The sequence below is a fragment of the Pristiophorus japonicus genome, chromosome 6 (assembly GCF_044704955.1).
Source record: "Pristiophorus japonicus isolate sPriJap1 chromosome 6, sPriJap1.hap1, whole genome shotgun sequence".
Classification (NCBI taxonomy): domain Eukaryota; kingdom Metazoa; phylum Chordata; class Chondrichthyes; family Pristiophoridae; genus Pristiophorus; species Pristiophorus japonicus.
In genome coordinates, this window is record NC_091982.1 from 124230427 (window position 1) to 124254868 (window position 24442).

At 46.6% G+C, this 24442-nt stretch overlaps 1 protein-coding gene and 1 pseudogene across 4 annotated transcripts in view; both read left to right on the forward strand.

Annotated features, from left to right (window-relative positions):
• The first annotated feature begins 21 nt into the window (after positions 1-21).
• The window catches only part of LOC139265777 (interferon-inducible GTPase 5-like), a 43258-nt gene continuing 18837 nt past the window's right edge, over positions 22-24442 (forward strand). For 2 of the 4 annotated variants that reach the window (XM_070883177.1, XM_070883178.1), the window contains exon 1: positions 22-392. In XM_070883177.1, the coding sequence (XP_070739278.1) occupies positions 250-392 (143 nt within the window). In that variant the 5' untranslated portion in view covers positions 22-249. The remainder of the gene's footprint in view (positions 393-24442) is intronic. The other 2 variants (XM_070883180.1, XM_070883182.1) reach the window with 2 other exon arrangements.
• LOC139265495 (interferon-inducible GTPase 5-like) lies at positions 13893-15568 on the forward strand (annotated as a pseudogene).

The following is a 24442-nucleotide window of genomic DNA, read 5'->3' on the forward strand; positions in this document are numbered from 1 at the left end:
CAAAGACTCAGGAATCACTTGAGGGAGGATTTTAGAAAGGGACGGACACGTGGAACAGCTATGGGATACAAATAGTTTCTCGTATGCTCGAGGCTGAGGCTGAAATTCCAAGAATGGACAGAAAAAAACATCGCCTGTCATCCTCCACCCAGAATGAGTCAGCACCAAGTGTTTCCTGAGATTAGAGACTATCAGACTAACAGTTACACTTCAGAGTTTCTGCTAACAGTATAAGGAAAAAGGCACCAAATGTCAATTACTCAGCAAGAGGTCAAACAGAATATAAGCCAAAAGGCAATCAACCTTTTTTGCTGCAGGCGGAAGACGGGACAATCCGGTCAAATCAACCCAGAGGAACAACAATCAACTCGGCTGCCCGCTCGTGGACCACTGTATGTATAAATTAATGATTATCGTGTAATAATAATAAATACAGGCAACTCTCGATTATCCGCACACGGATCCAACGGGAAACCGTTGTAACGGCATTTAAAATTCCACGTGTGTGACGTCGCTTTGAAACTCTGATGTTCCTTTCGAGTGTTGCCTGTTGAGCCTTGCTTTTAAGCGCTCTGCCTTGCCTCAGCTTCCGCTGCTGCTCGCACACAGGTCCACTGCCTTTCATAATTCATTAAAATGCCATGAACAGTTAAAGGAAGTAATCAACAAGTCTAATGGTCTTTAGATCTAGAGGACTAGAATTCAAGGATTAGAAGATACGCTACAACTATTGGTTAGAGCACACCTGCAGTACTGTAAACATTAACTGTAATGTCAAATCGCTCTAACAGAGACATCGTTTACCCGGCATAGCCCAATCCCCGAGGGACCCGGATAATGGAGTGTTGCCTGTAATAACTTTTATTTACATATTTATTAATGTAGTAAAATGTCCCAAGGCTTTTCACAACAGTGTTACAACAAAAAACAGATCAATTTGACACTGAGCCACAAAAGAAGAAATTACGGCAGATGAGCAAAAGCTTGGTTAATGAGGTAGGTTTTAAGGAACGTCTTAAAGGAGGAAAGCGAGGTAGAGAGGTTTAGGGAGGGAGTTCCAGAGCTTGGGGCCCAGGCAACAGAAGACACGGCCACCAGTGGTTGAGCAGTTATAATGAGGGATATTCAAGAGACCAGAATTTGAGGAGCGCAGACATCTTGTGGGATTGTGAGGCTGAAAAAGATTAGAGAGATAGGGAGGAGCAAGGCCATGGAGGGATTTGTTAGCAAGGATGAGAACTTTTAACTCGGAGCCAATGTAGGTCAGAAACCACAGGAGTGATGGATGATCGTGACTTAGTGCAAGTTAGGACACGGGCTGCTGAGTTTTTAATGAACTCAAGTTTACGAAGTGTAGAATGTGGGAAGCCACCCAGGAGTGAGTTGGAATAGTCAAGACTAGAACTAAAAAAGTCATGAATGAGGGTTTCAGCAGCAGAAGAGCTGAGGCAGGGGCAGAGGCGGGCGATGTTACAGAGTAACCTGTGTACAGCCATAGGTTTTTTGACATGAGCATTCCAAGTGCAAGAAGTACCGATCAATTGCTAATAAAGTTAGAGTTGGGTCAGGTGGGTAAGATGGAGAGGGACAATGTGGTGGGCAGGGTGGAGGGGGACATTGTGGTGGGCAGGGTGGAGAGGGACATTGTGGTGGGCATGGTGGAGAGGGACAATGTGGTGGGCAGGGTGGAGGGGGAGAGTGTGGTGGGCAGGATGGAGAGGGAGAGTGTGGTGGGCAGGACGGAGAGGGAGAGTGTGGTGGGCAGGACGGAGAGGGAGAGTGTTGTGGGCAGGACGGAGAGGGAGAGTGTGGTGGGCAGGATGGAGAGGGAGAGTGTGGTGGGCAGGACGGAGAGGGAGAGTGTGGTGGGCAGGACGGAGAGGGAGAGTGTGGTGGGCAGGACGGAGAGGGAGAGTGTGGTGGGCAGGACGGAGAGGGAGAGTGTGGTGGGCAGGACGGAGAGGGACAATGTGTTGGGCAGGACGGAGAGGGAGAGTGTGGTGGGCAGGACGGAGAGGGAGAGTGTGGTGGGCAGGACGGAGAGGGAGAGTGTGGTGGGCAGGACGGAGAGGGAGAGTGTGGTGGGCAGGACGGAGAGGGAGAGTGTGGTGGGCAGGACGGAGAGGGACAATGTGTTGGGCAGGACGGAGAGGGAGAGTGTCGTGGGCAGGACAGAGAGGCAGAGTGTGGTGGGCAGGACAGAGAGGGATTGAGAGAGAGGGTTTGGCGACATGTTCTCCTTTCCTGCCCTCAAAGTATTTTCATTTTCTCTGCACTGTTGAAATGAATGTGGTGCTGGGTGTGAGGGAGTGGGGAATCAGTGCCTGCTCCATGGAAGCTGATGCTGGTGTCCAGATTATTGAACAAAAGACCCAGGAGTGTGTGTCTTCCCTCATGTACCTGTGGAGCAGGGATTGGAACTTCCCTCAGGGAGCCAGTTGTAGACCTTGTGCCTGCTGCCCTGTCGTGGTGACCAGTTGGCACCTAATGGCATGTGAAGGTGCCAATCTGGACCGATGGTGTGGGTTAGGAAAGCTTGGAGATCTTCATCGGGGTCCCAAATGTTCTTCTGTTGCTGGCCTGGGGTGGTGCCCAATGGGCACAGCTGGCACCTAATGGGGTGCGAAGGTGCCAATCTGGACTGAAGGTTTGGGTGAGAGATGGTGTCAATGATCTGGTGGAAATAGGCAACAAAACCACTTTGAGCTGATGACCTTGCTGTGCGACAATGTTCTGTAGAAAGCTTTAAAAGAGTTACACCATTGTTGCACGGAGGTTTCCTGGGAGGGCAAGTTTGGCAGCAATTTACAGTTTCAACACTCAACTTATAGCAGAGCTGAACCAACAACTATTTCCATTCACTTACCCCAGTATACTTGTGTGAAAATCCCGCTGCTAGTGATGGTAACCTCCGGTGTAAGAGCAACATAACAACCGAGGAGCTGACACTGAGGAAATTCAGGGCCGTAGTCTCTGCTTCAGTTGCTAACTAACATAGTACATTCCACAGTTTCTAAACCCTCTGTGAAAACACAATCTTGCTTGCACCTTAGAGGAAAGCAAAGAAAGATTAATATAATGAGGGATTTGAACATGGAAAGAAGATAGTGAAGATTAAGTTTAAATGCTTTTCTCGTAATGTAAGATGTATTGACCTCCTTAAAACCGATGCGTCCCTTCTCATTCTATAGACAAGCAATAAAGCTGCAAGTATTGGACTTCATACACCCAGCTCAACAGGCCATGACAGTTATTCATGGGGAATGGAATGAGGAAATAATGAATGGCTAACGTTAAATATTATTCAATCGATGGAAATCATAGAATTTTACAGTAATGAAGTAGGCCATTTCAGCCCATCGTGTCCATGCCGGCCGACAAAGAGCTACCCAGCCTAATCCCACTTTCCAGATCTTGGTCCGTAGCCCTGTAAGTTACGGCACTTCAAGTACACATCCAAGTACTTTTTAAATGTGGTGAGGGTCTCTGCCTCTACCACCCTTTCAGGCAGTGAGTTCCAGACCCCCACCACCCTCTGGGTGAAAACATTTCACCTCAAATCCCCTCTAAACCTTCTACCAATTACTTTAAATCTCTGCCCCCTGATTGTTGGCTTCTCTGCTAAGGGAAATAGGTCCTTCTTATCCACTTTATCTAAGTCCCCCATAATTTTATACACCTCAATAAGTTCTCTCATCAGCCTCCCCTGTTTGAAAGAAAACAAACCCAGCCTATCCAATCTTTCCTCATAGCTAAAACTCCCCTCTCCTGGCAACATCCTCGTAAATCTCCTCTGTACCCTCTCTGATGCAATCACATCTTTCCTGCAATGTGGTGACCAGAATTGTACGCAGTACTCTAGCTGTGACCTAACTAGTGTTTTATACAGTTCAAGCATAACCTCCCTGCTCTTTTATTCTATGCCTCAGCCAATAAAGGCAAGTATTCCATATGCCTTCTTAACCACCTTATGTACCTGGCCTGCTACCTTCAGGGATCTGTGGACATGCCCCTCCAAGGTCCCTTTGTTCCTCTACACTTCTCAGTGTCCTACCATTTAATGTGTATTCCCTTGCCTTGTTCGCCCTCCCCAAATGCATTACCTCACACTTCTCTAGATTGAATTCTATTTGCCACTGTTCAGCACAGTTCATTGATATCTTCCTGCAGTCTATAGCTTTCTTCTTCATTATCAATCACACAGCCAATTTGTATATCATTTGCAAACCTTTAAATCACACCCCTTACATTCAAGTCAAAGTGATTGATCTGTACAGGTTGGACCTCTGTGGTCTGGCACCCTCGGAACCTGACTGGTGCCGAAAGAAAGAATTTTCTGATCCACGGGAGGTCAAGCTTGGCCTAGGCTTACCTGTCGACAGCGCCCAGGTTCGTGTCTGTGCGTGTGTTAGGTGTGCTTGTGTTGGGTGTGCATGTGGGGTGTGGGTGTGCGCATGCGGGGAATGTGTGTTTGTGTGCGCGCGTGCTAGCAGCCTGTGGGCGGTTCCCTCAGCACCCGCACATGCGCTCACTGACAGACAGCTGCTCCCAGCCAATCGCCACACACGCTCACTGACTGACAGCTGCTCCTACCCAATCGCCACACACACTCACTGACTGACTGACAGTCGTTCTCAGCCAATCGCCACACCTGCTCACTGACTGACAGCTGCTCCCAGCCAATCGTCACATGCTCACTGACAGACGGCCATTCCAAGCTAATCGCCACACATGATCACTGACTGACAGTTGCTCCCAGCCAATTGCCACACATGATCACTGACTGACAGCACTCCCAGCCAATTGCCACACATGTTCACTGACTGACTGCCGCTCCCAGCCAATCGTCACAGACATAGAAACAGAAAAACTTCGAAAAGAGGCACAGGAGTAGGCCATTTGGCCCTTCGAGCCTGCATCGCCAGTCGATAAGATCATGGCTGATCATTCCTTCAGTACCCCTTTCCTGCTTTCTCTCCAAATCCCTTGATCCCCTTAACTGTAAGGGCCATATCTAAATCCCTCTTGACTATATCCAATGAACTGGCATCAACAACTCTCTGCGGTAGGGAATTCCATAGGTTAACAACTCTCTGAGTGAAGAAGTTTCTCCTCATCTCAGTCCTAAATGGCTTACCCCTTATCCTAAGACTGTGCCCCCTGGTTCTGGACTTCTCCAACATCGGGAACATTCTTCCTGCATCTAGCCTTTCGAGTCCAGTCATAATCTTATATGTTTCCATGAGATCCCCTCTCACCCTCCTAAACTCCAGTGAATAAAGGCCCAGTTGATCCAGTCTCTTCTCATATGTCATTCCAGCCATCCCTGGAATCAGTCTGGTGAACCTTCGCTGCACTCCCTCAATAGCAAGAACGTCCTTCCTCAGATTAGGAGATCAAAACTGAACACAATATTCCAGGTGGGGCCTCACTAAGGCCCTGTACAACTGCAGCAAGACTTCCCTGCTCCTATACTCAAATCCCCTAGATATGAAGGCCAACATACCATTTGCCTTCTTCACCGCCTGCTGTACCTGCATGCCAACTTTCAATGACTGATGAACCATGACACCCAGGTCTTGCTGCACCTCCCCTTTTCCTAATCTTCCGCCATTCAGATAATATTCTGCCTTCGTGTTTTTGCCCCCAAAGTGGATAACCTCACATTTATCCAAATTATACTGCATCTGCCATGTATTTGCCCACTCGCCTAACCTGTCCAAGTCACCCTGCAGCCTCTTAGTGTCCTCCTCACAGATCACACCGCCACCAAGTTTAGCTTCATCTGCAAACATGGAGATATTACACTCAATTCCATCCTCTAAATCATTGATATATATTGTAAAGAACTGGGGTCGCAGCACTGAGCCCTGCGGCACTCCACTAGTCACTGCCTGCCATTCTGAAAAGGATCCGTTAATTCCGACTCTCTGCTTCCTGTCTGCCAACCAGTTCTCTATCCACGTCAGTGCATTACCCCCAATATCATGTGCTTTGATTTTGCACTCCAATCTCTTGTGTGGGACCTTGTCAAAAGCCTTTTGAAAGTCCAAATACGCCACATCCACTGGTTCTCCCTTGTCCACCCTACTAGTTACATCCTCAAAAAATTCCAGAAGATTTGTCAAGTAAGGTTTCCCTTTCATAAATCCATGCTAACTTGGACCAATCCTATCACTGCTCTCCAAATGCGCTGCTATTTCATCCTTAATAATCGATTCCAACATTTTCGCTACCACCGATGTCAGGCTAATTGGTCATTAATTACCCGTTTTCTCTCTCCCTCATTTTTTAAAAAGTGGTGTTACATTAGCAACCCTCCAGTCCATAGGAACTGATCCAGAGTCGATAGACTGTTGGAAAATTATCATCAATGCATCCACTATTTCTAGGGCCACTTCCTTAAGTACTCTGGGATGCAGACTATCAGGCCCTGGGGATTTATCAGCCTTCAACCCCGTCAATTTCCCTAACACAATTTCCCGCCTAATAAGGATATCCTTCAGTTCCTCCTTCTCACTAGTCCCCTAGTACTTCGGACCCCTAGTACATCGGGAAGGTTATTTGTGTCTTCCTTTGTGAAGACAGAACCAAAGTACTTGTTCAATTGGTCTGCCATTTCTTTGTTCACCATTAAAAATTCACCCGAATCTGACTGCAAGGGACCACGCTTGTCTTCACTAATTTTTTTCTCTTCACATACCTATAGAAGCATTTGCAGTCATTTTTTATGTTTCCAGCAAGCTTCCTCTCGTACTCTATTTTCCCCCTCTTAATTAAACCCTTTGTCCTCCTCTGCTGTATTCTAAATTTCTCCCAGTCCTCCAGTTTGCTACTTTTTCTGGCAAATGTGTATGCCTCTTCCTTGGATTTAACACTATCCTTAATTTCCCTTGTTAGCCACGGTTGAGCCACCTTCCCCATTTTATTTTTACTCCAGAAGTTCGTCCATGTGATCTTTAAATGTTTGCCATTGCCTATCCACCGTCAACCCTTTAAGTATCGTTTGCCGGTCTAATCTAGCCAATTTGCGCCTCATACCGTCAAAGTTACCTTTCCTTAAGTTCAGAACCCAGTCATACACTCACTGACTGACTGACAGCCGCCCTCAGCCAATCGTCACAGACACTCACTGACTGACAGCTGCTCCCATCCAATCGTCACATGCACACCACCCACTTCTGGTTTGACCAGGGGCGGGACCGGGCGGGACGGGGCAGGACGGGACGGGGCGGGGAGGGGGGTGCAGGGCGGAAAGGGGAGGGCGGGGCTGGGGCGGGACGGGATGGGACGGGTGGCGGGTGACCTATCCACATAAAGGGGGCGTTACCTCAATTTAAATATTATAATGAGGCTGGAAGCCTCTATTTCTCCCTCCATTTCGAATTTAACTGCCTGTGGACGGGTTTCACACAACCTGACAGTTGGACCGAGGCAGGGATGGCTGCATCCAGGAGATAAATGGCTTTATATCCACCTCCTGGATCCAGGGTCCCTGCCTAACCCATCCCCCCACCCCCGGCCTCCCCACAGCGATGATGATGAGGCCGGCCCTGATCGTCCGGCATCCCTCCCAATCCTCCGCACCCACCCCCCCGCAATCCATGGCCCACGATGCCTGACCTTCCCGATCCAGACCCCCTCCCACCAATCCCCGACTCCCCTCCCGTTATCCCTCCCCCAGACCGACCCTCGCAACTGAAGCCGAGCCACCCACAGCCAATCAGGCCTCACATTCAAATTAGGCTTCCTGGGTTTCCCCCCCACCACTGCCTCCAGCCCGTCTCCCCGAAGAAAATTTTGACCACAGTATTTATAGCACAGTAACAGGCCATTCAGTCCAACCGGTCTATGCTGGTGTTTTTATGCTCCAGGCAGGCCGCCTCCCACTCTTCTTTATCGAACCCGATCAACAGATCCTTCTATTCCTTTCTCCCTCGTGTGTTTATCTAGTTTCACCTTAAATGTATCTATGCTAGTCTCCTCAACTTCTCCTTGTGGGAGCAAGTTACACATTTTAACCACTCTATGGATAAAGAAATTTCTCCTGGATTCCCCACTGAATTTATTTAACATCTACAAGGTGTTTTGAGGTGCTTGATCTCAAATGGCCTTGTGATAACATGTGAGCATCACCAGTTTCACTCCGAGAATATTATAATACAATATACGTCTTTATTATATACGTTGAATCACTCATTATATTACGGGAACTTGAGCCTGCTTTTAGTGCCTGTATGTCAATAGATTTCAATGTTTCCCCAGGCCGAACAGCCTCTGAACCACTCTCGCACATTCCACAATAGGCAGAAACATTTACCCCATACTTCCCATGCTATAATGCCACAACATGAGATATCCATAGTCAAAATGGCTTTGGAACTAGTTGCACAAGAACAGTTACACAAACTGCTGAATTAGCATTTTTGAATATAAAAGGCCTATTTCTACTGAAAAGCCTGCAGAATAGTTGTTTTCTCACATCCATCCATCCAGTACCCTAAATCTCCCATCAAACCCATCGATCGAGTACCCTAAATCCCACATCTAAGCCCATCCATCCAGTACCCTAACTCTCCCATCAAACCCATCCATCTCGTACCCTAATTCGCCCATCAAACCCATCCATCCAATATCCAAACATAACAACATAAGAATACAAGAAATAAGAGCAGGAGTCGGCCACCTGGCCCCTCGAGCCTGCTCCGCCATTTAATAAGATCATGGCTGATCTGATCATGGACTCAACTCCACTTCCCTGCCCGCTCTCCATAGCCCTTTATTCCCTTATCGCTCAAATTTCTGTCTATCTCCGCCTTTAATGTATTCAATGACCCAGTCTCCACAGCTATCTGGGGCAGAGAATTCCATAGAGAAGAAATTCCTCATCATCTCAGTTTGAAATGGGCGGCCCCTTATTTTGAGACTATGTCCCCAACTTTTAATTTCACCAATGACTGGAAATATCCTCTCTGCATCCACCTTGTCGAGCCCCCTCATTATCTTATATGTTTCGATAAGATCACCTACCATTCTTCTGAACTCCAATGTATACAGGCCCAACCTGCTCAACCTTTATTCATTAGTCAACCCCCTCATCTCAGGAATCAACCTAGTGAACTTTCTCTGAACAGCCTCCAATGCAAATATATCCCTCCTCAAATACGGAGACCAAAACTGTACACAGTACTCCAGGTGTGGCCTTACCAATACCCTGTACAGTTGTAACAGGACTTCTCTGCTTTTATACTCTATCCCCCTTGCAATAAAGGCCAACATCCCATTTGCCTTCCTGATCACTTGCTGGACCTGCATAATAACTTTTTGTGTTTCATGCACAAGGACCCCCAGGTCCCTCTGTACTGCAGCACTTTGCAATTTTTCTCCATTTAAATAATAATTAGTTTTTTTTATTTTTTTCTGCCAAAGTGGATAACCTCACACTTTCCCACATTATGCTCCATCTGCCAAATTTTTGCCCACTCATTTAGCCTGTTTATATCCCTTTATATATTTTTTGTGTCCTTCTCACAAATTGCTTTCCCACCTATCTTTGTATCATCAGCAAACTTGGCTACATTACACTCCGGTCCATTCATCCAAGTCATTAATATAGATTGTAAATAGTTGAGGACCCAGCACCGATTCCTGCGGCATACCACTAGTCACTGTTTGCCAACCGGAAAATGAACCATTTATCCTAAGTTTCTGTTTTCTGTTAGTTAGCCAATCCTCAATCCATGCTAATATATTACCCCCAACCCCATGAACTTTTATCTTGTGCAGTAACCTTTTGTGTGGCACCTTACCGAATGCTTTCTGAAAACCCAAATACACCACATCCACTGGTTCTCCTTTATCCACCCTGCTAGTTACATCCTCAAAGAACTCGAGCAAATTTGTCAAACATAATTTTCTTTTCAGAAAACCATGCTGACTCCACTTGATTGAATAATGCTTTTCCAAATGTACCGCTACTGCTTCCTTAATAATGTACTTCAGCATTTTACCAACGACGGATGTTAGGCTAACTGGTCTATAGTTCCCTGCTTTTTGTCTGCCTCCTTTTCTAAAGACCGGCATTGCAGTTGTGATTTTCCAATCTGGTGGGACCGCCCCAGAATCCAAGGAATTTTGGTAGATTACAACCAATGCATCCATTATCTCTGCAGCCACTTCTTTTAAGACCCGAGGATGTAAGCCATCAGGGGTCATTACACAGTACCAGTTCTAAGATAGCCTGCTCCCTGGTTGGTTCCACAACGTAATGTTCCCGGATACACTCTACGAACTCTTCCTCAAGGCTACCCTGGCTAATTTGCTTTGTCCAATCAATGTGAAGGTTAAAATCTCCCATGATTATTGTCATTCCTTTTTTAAATGCCTCCATTATTTCTTGATTTATACTCCGTCCAACAGTGTAACTACTGTTAGGGAGCCTATGGACTATGCCCACCAGCAACTTTTTCCCCTTATTATTCCTTATTTCCTATCAAATTAATTCAACATCTTGATCCTCTGAGCCAATATCATTTCTCACTAACAGAGTGATCTCATCCTTTATTAAAAGAGCTACCCCACCTTTTCCTTTCTGTCTGTCCTTCCGAATTGTCAAATACCCCTGAATATTTAGTTCCCAGTCCTGGTCACCTTGCAACCACATCTCTAACGGCTGTCAGATCATATCCATTTATATCTATCTGTGCCATCAACTCATCTATTTTGTTACGAATGCTGCGTGTATTCAGATAAAGAGCTTTTAATTTTGTTTTTTTACCCTTTTTTCCTGCTTTGACCCCACTTTCTGATACACCTTTATGTTTATACATTCTGTCCCTTCCTGGCATGCTCTGGTTTTCATTTACCCCAGTGCTATCCTGATCTATTGCCTTCTCCTTATTCTTTGACTTCTTAAATTCTTGTTCAGCTGAACGCTCCTCCCCCACGCCACCCCCCACCCTCCGCACTATTTAGTTTAAAGCCCTCTCTACAGCCCTAGTTATTTGATTGGCCAGGCCCCTAGTCCCAGCATGGTCTAAGTGGAGCCCGTCCCAATGGAACAGCTCCCTCTTACCCCAGTACTGGTGTCAGTGTCCCACGAACCAAAACCCATTTCTCCCACACCAGTCTTTGAGCCACGTGTTCAACTCCCTGATATTATTTACCCTATGCAAATTTGCTCGTGGCTCGGGTAGTAATCCAGAGATTATTACCTTTGTGGTTCTGCTTTTCATTTGGCTCCTAGCTGCTCATACTCCCTCAGCAGAACCTCTTTCTTTGTCCTACCTATGTTGTTGGTACCCACGTGGACCACGGCAACTGGATCTTTCCCCTCCCACTCCAAGTTCCTCTCCATCTTCTCCAGCGCAGAGAAGATGTCCTTAACCCTGGCATCGGGTAGGCAACACAACTTTCAGGACTCACGTTCTCAGCTGCAGAGAACAGTATCTATCCCCCTTATTATACTGTCCCCTATTACTACAACATTTCTTTTTACTTCCCCCACTTGAATGGCCCCCTGTACCAAGGTGCTGTGGTCAGTTTGCTCTCTTCCACACAGGGAGCAAGAATCTCATACCTGTTAGCCAATTTCAAGGGCCGAGGCTCCTCCACCACTACATCCTGAGTCCCCATACCTTCCTCATTCGTAGTCACACCCTCCTGTCCCTGACCACGGATCGAATTCAAACTAATTAATCTAAGGGGTGTGACTGCCTCCTGGAACACAGTGTCCAGGTAACTCTCCCCGTCCCTGATGTATCACAGTGTTTGCAGCTCGGACTCCAGCTCATCAACAGGGAGCCGAAGTTCCTTGAGCTGCAGACACTTGCTGCAGATGTGGTCGACGTGGAACTCAATGGGGTCCACCAGCTCCCAGATGCCACAACAGAAGCACATCGCCTGCTCTGCCACCTCTAATGTATTTAGTAAATTAAGTTTTCAAGTTTTGTTTTTAATCCCAGCTCTAATTCAAATCAATGCCCCAGAAAAGAGCGAAAGAGAAAAACTCACCAACCAATAAAAACATAGAAATTTACAGTGCAGAAGGAGGCCATTTCAGCCCATCGTGTTTGCGCCGGCCGACAAAGAGCTGCACGGCCCTTGGTCAGCAGCCCTAAAGGTTACATACAAACCTATGAACAATGACGAAAAGGCAAAGAACACCCAGCCCAACCAGTCCGCCTCACACAACTGCGGCACCCCTTATACTGAAACATTCTACATTCCACCCCAACCGGAGCCATGTGATCTCCTGGGAGAGGCAAAAGCCAGATAAAAACCCAGACTAATTTAGGGAGAAAAAATCTGGGAAAATTCCTCTCCGACCCATCCAGGTGATCGAAACTAGTCCAGGAGATCACTCTAGACGTATTCTATTCCCTGCACTACTTACCGTTATATCTGCGCCGTCCAACAAAAGGTCATCCAGTCTAATTCCAATTACCAGCTCTAGGTCTGTAACCCTGCAGGTTACGGCATTTTAAGTGCCCATCCAACCATCTCTTAAAAGTGATGAGGGTTTCTGTATCCACCACTCTTCCAGGCAGTGAGTTCCAGATCTCCACAACCCTCTGCATAAAGAAGCTCCCCCCTCAAATACCCTCTAAACCTTCCACCACCCACTTGAAAACTATGCCGTCTCATAATAGACCCCTCCACCAATGGAAATAGACCCTTACTATCCAAGATGTCCAGACCCCTCAATATTTTGTACACCTTAATGACGTCTCCTTTGAACATTCTCTGTTCCAATGAGAACAAACCCAGCCTATCCAATCTGTCCTCATAACTAAAATTCTCCATTCCAGGCAGCATCCTCGTAAATCTCCTCTGCACCCTCTCTAGTGCAATCACATCCTTCCTATAATACGGCAACCAGAACTGCATGCAGTACTCCAGCTGTGGCCTAACCAAAGTATTATACAATTTAAGCATAACCTCCCTGCTCTTATATTCTCGGCCAATAAAGGCAAGCATTCCGTATGCCTTCTTAACCACCTTATCCACTTGGCCTGCTACTTTCAGGGATCTATGGACTCCAAGGTCCCTTTGTTCATTTACACTATGAAGTGGTCTCCCGCTTAATGTGTATACCTTTTCCTTTTTCGCCCTCCCAAAGCGCAGCACCTCACACTTCTCTGAATTAAATTCCAATTGCCACTGCTCTGCCCACCTGACCAGTAGATTGATATCGTCCGGCAACCCATGACTTTCCTCTTCATTCCCAACCACACAGCCAATTTTAGTGTCGTCTGCAAACTTGTTAATCATACTCCATATATTCAAATCTAAATCGATGATTTATACCATAAAAAGCAAGGGTCCCAGCACTGAGCCCTGCGGAACCTCACTTCTCTTCTTTCCTGTGACGTCACCCTTTGATTTTGAATCTTTCTACTTTTCCTGTCTTCAGATCAGTTGGTATTTGGGCTGCAACATCCTACAACATGCCAACACGTCAGTGCTCTTTGATCCTACGTGACAGTGCTAATAATAATCACCTGATTAACTGAGTCAGCACTATATACCTGCACTGTCCTTTTTGACTCTAATCTTCCTGAATAATAAATGTTAAATCCACATTCTATTTTAATACAACAAACTGCAAAGTCAACACAAGGTATTCAATGCCAGGAGTATCTGTATAGCACATGCCCTACGAGCACGGAGAGTAGGAATGAAGAATGGGGATAGAGGGATCAGTGATGTTACATGGTGACAAGATCCTTTGTTTTACAGCTCAGTGCATCTTTCAGTAGCTCTGAGTGAATTGTTCCAGCCCCACTGATTTCTGCCTTTAATCACAAGTTCTAATTGTAGTTTTCCTTCAACCTTTCACAATTTGGAGAAATTCTATACAATGTAAAATAATATTTTTTGACAGAGATCAGATGGCTCAGACTTCGAAATCTACATTCTTCAGTCAGGAAGATCACAATTAATTCATGTCTGCTTATGAAACAGGCGGGCTGGAGGGGGCTATGTATCTGATACAGAAGAAGGTAGAAGACCTCAACAATGTAAAGCTTGACATTGCCGTGACGGGAGAATCAGGCGGAGGGAAATCCAGCTTCATCAATGCTATGAGAGGGCTTCGGAGAAATGATAAGGGAGCAGCTAAAGTTGGTAACACAGAAACCACAAGGAAGCCAACCCGATACTCACATCCCGACCTGCCTAATGTTTGCTTCTGGGACCTGCCAGGAATTGGAACTTTTAATTTCCCAGCAGATACATACCTGAGGAAAATGAACTTTGAAATATACGATTTCTTCATCATTAACTTAGGCTGTTGAGTCAAAGAACATGATGCAAAACTCGGCAAAGAGATTAAGCGGCTGGGGAAGAAAGTCTACTTTGCTCGATCTAAGATTGACAATGATCTCGATGATATTGAAACGATGAAAACGATCAGGACTTATTGTGTTGCTGAGTTGAAAGAGTTCGGGTTTCCATCACCCACTGTTTTCCAATATCAAGCCATAGGCTGAATGAGTTTGATTTTCCAATATTAAAGGAAACCCTTGCAAATAACCTTGACGATATAAAGAAACATGTTTTCTTGCTGTCACTTCCAAACATTACATTGGAGATGGTAGAGAATAAAAGAAAAGAGCAAAAGAAACAAGTCTGGATGTTGGCAACACTTTCAGGAACAGTGGGAGCAGTGCCCATTCCTGGCCTGTCCTTGGTTTGTGACATTGGGATACTGGTTACAGCAATAATACAGTTCCGTCTATATCTGGGTCTGGATAACGACTCTCTTCAAAGACTGGCCAAGGTGGCAGGGAAATCTGTGAGAGATCTGAAAGCAGTGGTGAAAACCCCTCTGATGGGTGAAATTACTGAAGAGTTTGTGAAAAGAATGTTGCTGGGTTCCACCTTTGCTGCCATTTCAGTAGCTGAGGCGATCCTTGACTTCATACCAATCATTGGTTCCATCTTTGGAGCAGGAACATCATTTGCAATGACCTACAAGCTGCTGAATGATGCACTGAATGACGTTACGGAGAATGCGCAGAGAGTGGTGAAGGCTGCATTTGGGACTGATTAAATGGACTGCACTAAAACATCAGCACATCGCGCTCCTGTACATCATTAAAAGTTTAAGAATAAAACAGAATGTAGTGTGAATGTGGCATCTTTCACATCCTCAGGACATTCCGAAAACCAGTGGAAACGCCAGAAAACCCACATCAACATGGTCGATATTTTCCGGAGTTTACACAGAACCTCCGCTGAAGTTATGGTGAACTAGGGAGAGAAAGGCTTGGAAATTTACTCCCTGCACATCACACTCTAATACAGAGACAATTGCAGGATAATCTAATAATATAGAGACAATTGCAGTATAATCTAATAGTATAGAGACAATTGCAGCATAATCTAATAGTATAGAGCCAATTGCAGTATAATCGAACAGTATAGAGACAATTGCAGTATAATGTAATATATGTGACTGTAATTCTGAATGGTCATTTCTTGCTATGTTTTCAGTGAATGTTTTGACCATTGGAGTTTCCTTGAATGGGAGAGCCAATGAAATAAAGTTGCCATTAGCATCACACTGAATTGTGTCCTGTCCAGTACATGATGTCTGTCCGGTAGCTCAGTGTAGGTGGTAATCCTACCCGTGCTGGACTGACTCCTGCTGCTCAGGCTGTGGCTGTGCAGGTTAAATTAAATTAATTGGTATAATTACCTTGAGAACCAAATTAAGCTTCACGATACGCCCCGGATACAAACCCAGATCCTATTCAATTTCTCCCACACTCTGTAATATCCTATATGTTTTCACATTGGAAAAGCATCATCTCACTGTCAGTGTCCATTTCAGAGCCAGCCTGAAGATTTGAATGGGTCCCAGTGTACTCAGTAATTTCCTGTTACTCATTTCCTGCTGTGCCATGTGAAGTCTGCACACGATACAGCTCGTTCATTGCTGACCCTGTTCACCCATTGGACACACATCACAGTTGGATCTTACAATGGAAAGTCTTTGGCTCACTCACATCTTCACTGGCTTCACGGATAAAAGCACCAGAGTGCGACCAAGCTACAAGCCTGGAGCGTGAGACCCTTGCACATTCACCGAAACAGACCCAGCAGCACATGTGTTCAATACTCCAGGATCATTGATCCCTTAGGCACTGGGATCCTGCAATCAGGCTCCTCAGCCCAAGGCAGTCATTTCTCCCCCCGCTGAGACAGTGCTGTCTGCCCCTCCTCCCCTCCAAGCCCCTCCTGCTCACTGGTGCTCGGTGCCTCATCAGCTCTTACACCCTGTGACCTGAGTGATGTATCGGGGCTGCTGCTTCAATGAGGAAGGTGCCAGGACAGAGTTGGTGAATCAGGTGAGTGGCTCTTCACTCTGGAGCTGCCAGCCTGCTCTTCAGACCAGGCATCAGGCTGTGCATCACCTGCGAGGGTGACAAAGTGAAGGATTTAGGAGGGTGGCCACTCTTGTGTGACTTTGAGGAAGTCAGTGAGCAACAACAGAAGAGCTTACAATTGAGGTGAATGTCAGGAGACTGTACTAGCTCACTGGACTGAGACCGATCCCTTCTATTACCATGTGTTCTCAGCAGCTCACCTCCAACGTCCCCATCTCCCACCGCCTCCCTGGTGTGTTCCCGAGGAATTGAGGAGCTTCCTCCTTGTGCGTGTGGGGGGATGAGTGCACTTCCTCTCTGACAACATGTGTTTGACCCACTGAGTGTGGGAACTTTCCCTCTGCAAAGTGAGGAAGGCACCTGATTAACACAAGATTGAATTACAGCCAGGAGTGTGCAGACATTGCACAGGGAGGATGCTTTCAGGTACAGGCTATGGAGCAATCTGTTCTCTATTGAATCAAATCCCACCAGCCCAACAGGCTCTGGGATAACACACACTGGAATGGTGGGAAAGGAGTGCGTGTGTGTTTGGCATCAGGATCCTTTGTGAATATTATGGGTTACATCCATCTCTTGACAGGGATGGTATGGAGGTGAGTCAGGCTTGCAGCATTCTCTCAGGGTGTGCATGGGTACACGTGACTTCACGTACTGCAGCCAATCTCGTGAGGCAATTAAACCACTTCCTGCACTGTGTTACATTTGTCGGGTGGGCAAGATGCCCCTGAGGCTCAACAACAACCACTTTATACAGAGTCTTTAACATAGTAAAACATCCCAAGCACTCTCCATCCCTCTACAGTCTCCAAATTATCACGCCGTTTGTCCCACATCCAGTATTGGATGAGCAGAAATTTCCTGCAAATAAATATTGGGAAGACCGAAGGTATTGCCTTCTGTCCCCATCACAAATTGTGATCCCCAGCCACCGACTCCACCCCTCTCCCTGGCACCTGCCTGAGTCTCAACCACACTGTTCGCAACCTTGGTGTTGTATTTTACCCCGAGGAGCTTCTAACCACAGATCCACATCATCACTCAGACCAACTACTTCCATCTCGGTAACATCGCCCAACTCCATCTCTGCCTCAGTTCATCCGCTGCTGAAACCCACACTCAGGCCCTTGTTACCTCTAGATCTGACTATTCCAATGCACACCTGGCTGGCCTCCAACCCTCCACCCTCCATTAACCTGAGGTCATCCAAAACTCTGCTGCCCGTATACTAACTCACACCATGCCCCGTTCACCATCACAGCTGTGTTCAGTGAACTACATTGACTCCCGGTTGATCAATGCCTCTATTTTAAAATTGTCCTCCTTGTTTTCAAATCCCTCCACGGCCTCGCCCCTCTCTACATGATGTCCTGTCCTAGGAGTTTACCAAGTGCAGCTGCACCAACACTCAAACAGCTCAACACCTTCCAGGCCATGCTGCTTGAATGGCCCGGCATCCACCACATTAAACACCTTGTCCCTCCACCACCGGCGCTACGTGTACCATCTACACGATGCACTGCAGCAACTCACCAAGGCTTCTTCGATAGGACTTCCTAAACCCACAATCTCCACCACCTAATAGGACAAGGGCAGCAGGCACATGGGAACACCACCACCTCCAAGTTCCTCTCCAAGTCACACAGTATCATGACTTGAAAAATGTCGCCTTTCCTTCATTGTCACTGGGTCAAAAATCATGCACTCCCTCCCTAACAGCATAGTGGGAGTAACTTCACCTCACGGACTGCAACGGTTCAACAAGGCGGCCCATCACCAACTTCTCAAGGGAAACTAGGGATGGGCAATAAATGCCGGCCTTGCCAGCGATGCCCACAATCGAATGTTAAAGAAACAACGGTGGAGTAATCTTGGCCATTGAACGGAATTGTGTTTTACTGTTACAGAGTTAAAGCCAGTGACACCCCGGGTCATGTGATGCATTTGATTACTGTTCCACCTGTGATGGTTTAGATTGGTGGATTGATATTAAATAATGAACGACTTTATTGCAATCATCAGTACTTAACCCGGTGATGGTAGTAACTGTATTAGTATAGATTTGTTAAATCAAGCAGTGTTAGTTGATCCACCTCTGTGTCCGACTCAGTCTTTGAAGCCGGTTAATTGATTAATATCTTTTGGACTGGGTTTGTGGGACAGTCCACAGCCCAGATAATTTAGGATTCTTCTAAACCCCCAATATCACTGACAGACCCCAATCTGGTGGTCAGATGGTTCCCTATTTGTTCTCAGTGGATCACAGCCCCAGTGATGGTTTGCTCAGCTGGATTTCTAAGTGCGTTGCATTTGGATCCGGCGTTAAATCTCCTTGAGAGGTGCATCCTAAAATACATTACAGAAAATGCTGGAACAGTGAGCAGTTCCGGCAGTATCGGTGGAGAGAGAAACCGAGTTAACCTTTCATCAGAACTGGAAGAGGTTAGTGATTTAACAGTTTATAAGCAGTACAGATCGAGTGAAAGGGTTGTGGGGAGCTAAAGGCAAGGTCTGTGATTGGGTGGAAGGCAGGAGTGATTCAATGACACAAGGGATGATGGTGCAAGGGAAAGGCGGATGGTAATGGGACAATAAAAAAACAGAAGATGGGTCCGTAGCGAGTGTCAATGTTTACAGAATAGCTATTACCAGCAGCTACTGTCTGAAATGCTGCCAGATCATAACCATCGCTCCCATTTTCTCAGACAGTGGATACACTGGATCACTGGGGAGCACTGGGTCACCGCGGAAGACTGGGTCACCAGGGAGCACTGGGTTACCGGGGAGCACTGGGTCACCGGGGAGCACTGGATCACCGGGGAACGCTGGGTCATTGGGGAGCACTGGGTCACCAGGGAGCACTGGATCACTGGGGAGCACTGGATACCATGGAATACTGGGTCACTGGGGAACATTGGGTCACCGGGTAGTGCTGGGTCACCGGGGAACACTGAGTCACCGGGGAGCACTGGGTCACTGGGGAGCACTGGGTCACCGGGGAGCACTGGGTCACCGGGGAGCGCCGGGTCACCAGGTCACCGGGGAACGCTGGGTCACCGGGGAGTGCTGGGTCACCGGGGAGCGTTGGGTCACCGGGGAGCGCCGGGTCACCGGAGAACGCCGGGTCACCAGGGTCAGGAAGGTAGATTCATCCTTCCACAAAGAATCTGACTGTGACTGGGGTCTGAGCGGATCCGCTGCAGGATTCCTCCCCAATTTCATTCCTTTCTATTGGTTAGTGTGTAGCCAATAGTGTGCTACCTCACTGACCCCGAGCACCAATCATAAACAGCCTACTTTATTAATGAAACCAGCATAAACCTTCAAAACATTGTACTTAAAAATGTTGGCAGCCAATTATAAATGGTGTTTATTGATATTAGAAATCAAGTAACAGTGAGATTAGAACATAAGGTTTAGGAGCAGGAGTAGGCTATTCGGCCCCTCGAGCCTGCTCCGCCATTCAATAATATCATGGCTGATCTTCTACCTCAACACTTGCCTGCAGTATCCCCATATCCCTTGATTCCCTTAATATCCTCAAATTTATCGATCTCTGTCTTGAATATACTCACTGACTGAGCCTCCACAGATCGCTGGGGCAGGAAATATCAAAGATTCATCACCCTCTGAATGAAGAAATTTCTCCTCATCTCAGTGCTAAATGCCCTTATTCTGAGACTGTGCCCCCTGGTTCTAGACTCCTCAGCCGGGGGAAACATCCTCCCTGCATCTACCATCAAGCCCTGAAAGCATTTTGTATGTTTTAATGAGATCATCTCTCATTTTTCTAAACTCTAGTGAATATAGAGATTGGCCATAAATGAGCTCGGGAGTGCTGGCATCGTATGACAAGCAGTGAATGATAAGGAACATTAGGGCCTATCCCGTGCTACTGAATTCAGGGATCAGCTTCCCCACCAGCCACACACGAGGCCAGTGCTCCTGCTCCACATTCTCCGTACTGCTTTACAGCACAGCTCGAAACCCGCTGAGCGACCACATAAAACCAACACTTGGAGCCTTGCAAGCTGTTTGTTGATGAACTCCAGCACTTACACACAAGGATTTCTATGAGGAGACGTACATTCTGATGGTGTTGTTGCGTTGATTAACTGAACGTTGTGCATTGGGAGGGTTTTGTGTTTTGCCTGCCCCCTGCTGGTGATTTCCTTCATTCACAGCCCCAATGATCCACATCTCCAGCAGCAGCATTCCTGCTTTCACCACAGAAAGAACATCAAACAAACCCGCTTGCATTTCTACACCACCTTTCACCACTTCAGGACGTCCCAAAGTGATTTACAGATAATGAAGTACTTTTGAAGGGTCGTTACTGATGTAACTTGGGAAACACGGCAGCCAATATGTGCACAGCAAGCTCCCACAGCAGCAAGGTGTCAATGATCAGATAATCAGTTTTTATTGATGTTGGTTGAGGGATAAACATTGGCTAAAACCCCACAAACAACTCCCCTGCTCTTCTTTGAACTTTTGTATTCACCTGAGAGGGTTTAATATCTCAACTGAAAGACAGCATCTCTGAAATGGAGCACTCCCTCAGTACTGCACTAGAGTATTACCCTAGATATTATGCCCAAGTTTCTAGAATGTTTCTGATACTAACGCCAAGATCTGTTCATATCAGCAACATCTGATAGGTGTGGATTAACAGAAATACGGACATCAGAAAACCCGACATCAATAGTAAGGAAAATGTTAGAATCTGTTATTAGGGACCTGGTAACAGGGCACTTAGAATATCATGATATGATTGGGCAGAGTCAATAAGGATTTATGATCGGGAAATGGTGCTTGACAAGCCTGTTATATTTTGAAGTTGTAATTAGCAGGGTAGATAAGGGGGAACCAGTGGATGTCGTGTATTTGGATTTTTAAAAAGCATTCGATAAGGTGCCACACAAGAGGATATTACACAACATTAGGGCTCATGGGATTGGAGGTAATATATTAGCATGGATTGAGGATTGGTTACTGGACGGAAAACAGAGAGTAGGAATAAATGGGTCATTTTCGGTTTGACAGACTGTAACTAGGTTCCGCAAGGATCAGTGCTTGGGGGTCAGCTATTTACAATCTAGATCAATGACTGATGAGGGGACTGAGTGTAATATATCCTAGTTTGCTGATCATACAAAGCTAGGTGGGAAAGGAAGTTGTGAGGAGGACACAAAGGAGTTGCAAAGGGATATAGACAGGTTAAGTGAATGGGCAAGAACTTGGCAGATGGAATACAATGTGGAGAAATGTGAAGTTATCCACTTTGGTCAGAAAAATAGAGAAGCAGAATATTTTTAAATTGTGAAATGTTGTTGTTCAGAGGGTCTCCCTGTACAAGAATCACAGGTTAACATGCAGGTACAGCAAGCAATTAGGGAGGTAAATAGTATGTTAGTCTTTATTATAAAAGGGTAGGAGTATAAACGTGAATAAGTCATACTGCAATCATATCGGTCTTTGGAGAGCCCACACCTCGAGTACTGTGCACAGTTTTGGTCTCCTTATCGAAGGAAGCATCTATTTCCTTAGAGGGAGTGCTGAAAGGTTCACTGGACTGATTCCTGGGATGGGGGGGATTGTCCTATGAGGAGAGATTGAGTAGACTAGGTCTATATTCCCGAGAGTTTAGAAGAATGAGAGGTGACCTCATTGAAACATTTAGAATCCTTCAGGGCCTTGACAGGATAGATACTAAGAGGTGGTTTTCCTTGGATGGGGAATCTAGAACTAAGGGGCATCGTCTAAGGATAAGGGGGTCGGCCATTTAGGACTGAGATGATGTGAATCCTTGAAGTTCCCTGCCCCAGAGGGCTGTGGATGCTCAATCAGAGCTTGCAAGGTCCACACCAGTTCTCTAAACATTCCCTCCATCGCGGTTGGTCACTTTCTTCCTCCATTGGAGACACAGATCCCACTTCTGACTCCACGTATTACAGGGTCCCGCTGTCTCGAGCCTTCTTTTCCTTTTCAAACAGTAATCCTCGAACAATCCAAATTTCAAATACCTTCTTTTAATGCACATGAAACAAAGCAAGACCACACAGTACGACTTTCAGCTCCAAGTCCCAGCTTCTTTCTGTCCCCTGCTTCCCCTCAACTCCCGTTTTATGCTCAGCTGCCTGGGGAAAGTGTCTCTCCCCCTCCCCACTGCCCCCACACCCCCGCCCCTACAACTCCAGGGGCTCCCGCTCAAGGTACAGCTGTCTGTAAACAGGAGGTTCTTAAAGAGGCAATACTCTTCCTCTTGGCCCAGATAAATGATCCAGTGTTACAAAATGTGAAGCAAGAGGTAATGGTGATAAATGGGCACCCGTTGAGTGTAAAACAAAATGCCTTCCGCCGTTTAACATAGTAAAGAATGACCTTTATACAGAGTGACTCGGGGGCATTGTGAGGAAGTGGAACAATTGTTGGTGCCATGAATACATAGGTGGACAGTCATTGACTTGGCCCACAAGCATCTCTTCGGAGGTGACCGAGGATTGCAAAGACCCTGCAGTGGCTGTTGAGGCGATTCCTCTGGCCAGGGCTGTATGAAGAAGTACTCTGGTTCTGTATTTCCTGTCCAGAGTGTCAGCCACGCCTCACTATTGCACTCGATTAGTCCTTCTCCCAATAATTTAGCTGCCCTTTGAAAGGACTGCTATGGACCTAGAGGGACCTATGGTGAGGTCAGCATGAGGACATCAGGATATTTCAGTAGTTGTTGACTATGCCACACAATACTCCGCGGCTATCCGCCCATAATCTGTAACCTCATGGCCCGCCCGATCCCTCACTCCACCATTACCATCAAGCCAGGGGACAAACCTAGTTCAATCAGGAGTGCAGAAGAGCATGCTAGGAGCAGCACCAGGCATACCTAAAAATGAGGTGCCAACCTGGGGAAGCGGCGACACAGGACTACATGAATGCTTAGCAGCGGAAGCAGCATGCTATAGACAGAGCTATGCGATCCCACAATCAACGGACCAGATTAAAGCTCTGCAGTCCTGCCACATCCATTTGTGAATGGTGGTGGATAATTAAACAACTAACGGGAGAAGGAGGCTCCATGAATATCCTCATCCTCAATGATGGCAGAGAACAGCACGTGAGTGCAAAAGACAAGGTTGAAGTGATTGCAGCCATCTTCATCCAGAAGTGCTGAGAGGATGATCCATATCGGCCTTCTCCTGAGGTTCCCACCATCACAGAAGCAAGTCTTCTGCCAATTCGATGAACTCCATGTGATATCAAGAAAAGGCTCAGCATATTGGATACAACAAAGGCTATGGGTGCTGACAACATCCCGGCTATCGTGCTGAACACATGCTCCAGAACTAGCCACACCTCTAGCCAAGCCAATCCAGTACAGCTGTAGCACTGAGATCTACCCAACACTGTGGAAAATTGCCCAGGTATGTGCTGTCCACAAAAAACAAGATAAATCCAATCCGATCAATTACCGTCCCATCAGTCTACTCTCAATCATCAGCAAAGAGTTGGAAGGTGTCATTGACAGCGCTATCAAGCGGCACTTACTCACCAATAACCTGGTCAACAATGCTCAGTTTGGGTTCTTGCAGGACCACTCTGCTCCAGATCTCATTACAGCCTTGGTCCCAACACGGACAAAAGAGCTGAATTCCCGAGGTGAGGTGAGAGTGACTGCTATTGACATCAAGGCAGCACTTCAGAGCGGGGCATCAAGGAGTCCCAGTAAAATTTGTCAATGGGAATCAGGGGGAAATCTCTCCACTGGCTGGAGTCATAGTTAGCACAAAGGAAGATGGGTGTGGCTGTTGGAGGTCCATCATCTCAGACCCAAGACATCAATGCAGGAGTTTCTCAGGGCAGTGTCCCAGACCCAACCATATTTAGCTGCTTCATCAATGACCTTCCCTCATCATAAGGTCTGAAGTGGGGATGTTCACTGATGATTGCAGTGTTCAGTTCCATTCGAACTCCTCAGATAATGAAACAGTCCATGGCCTCATGCAGCAAGACCTGGACAATAATCAGGCTTGGGCTGATAAGTGGCAAGT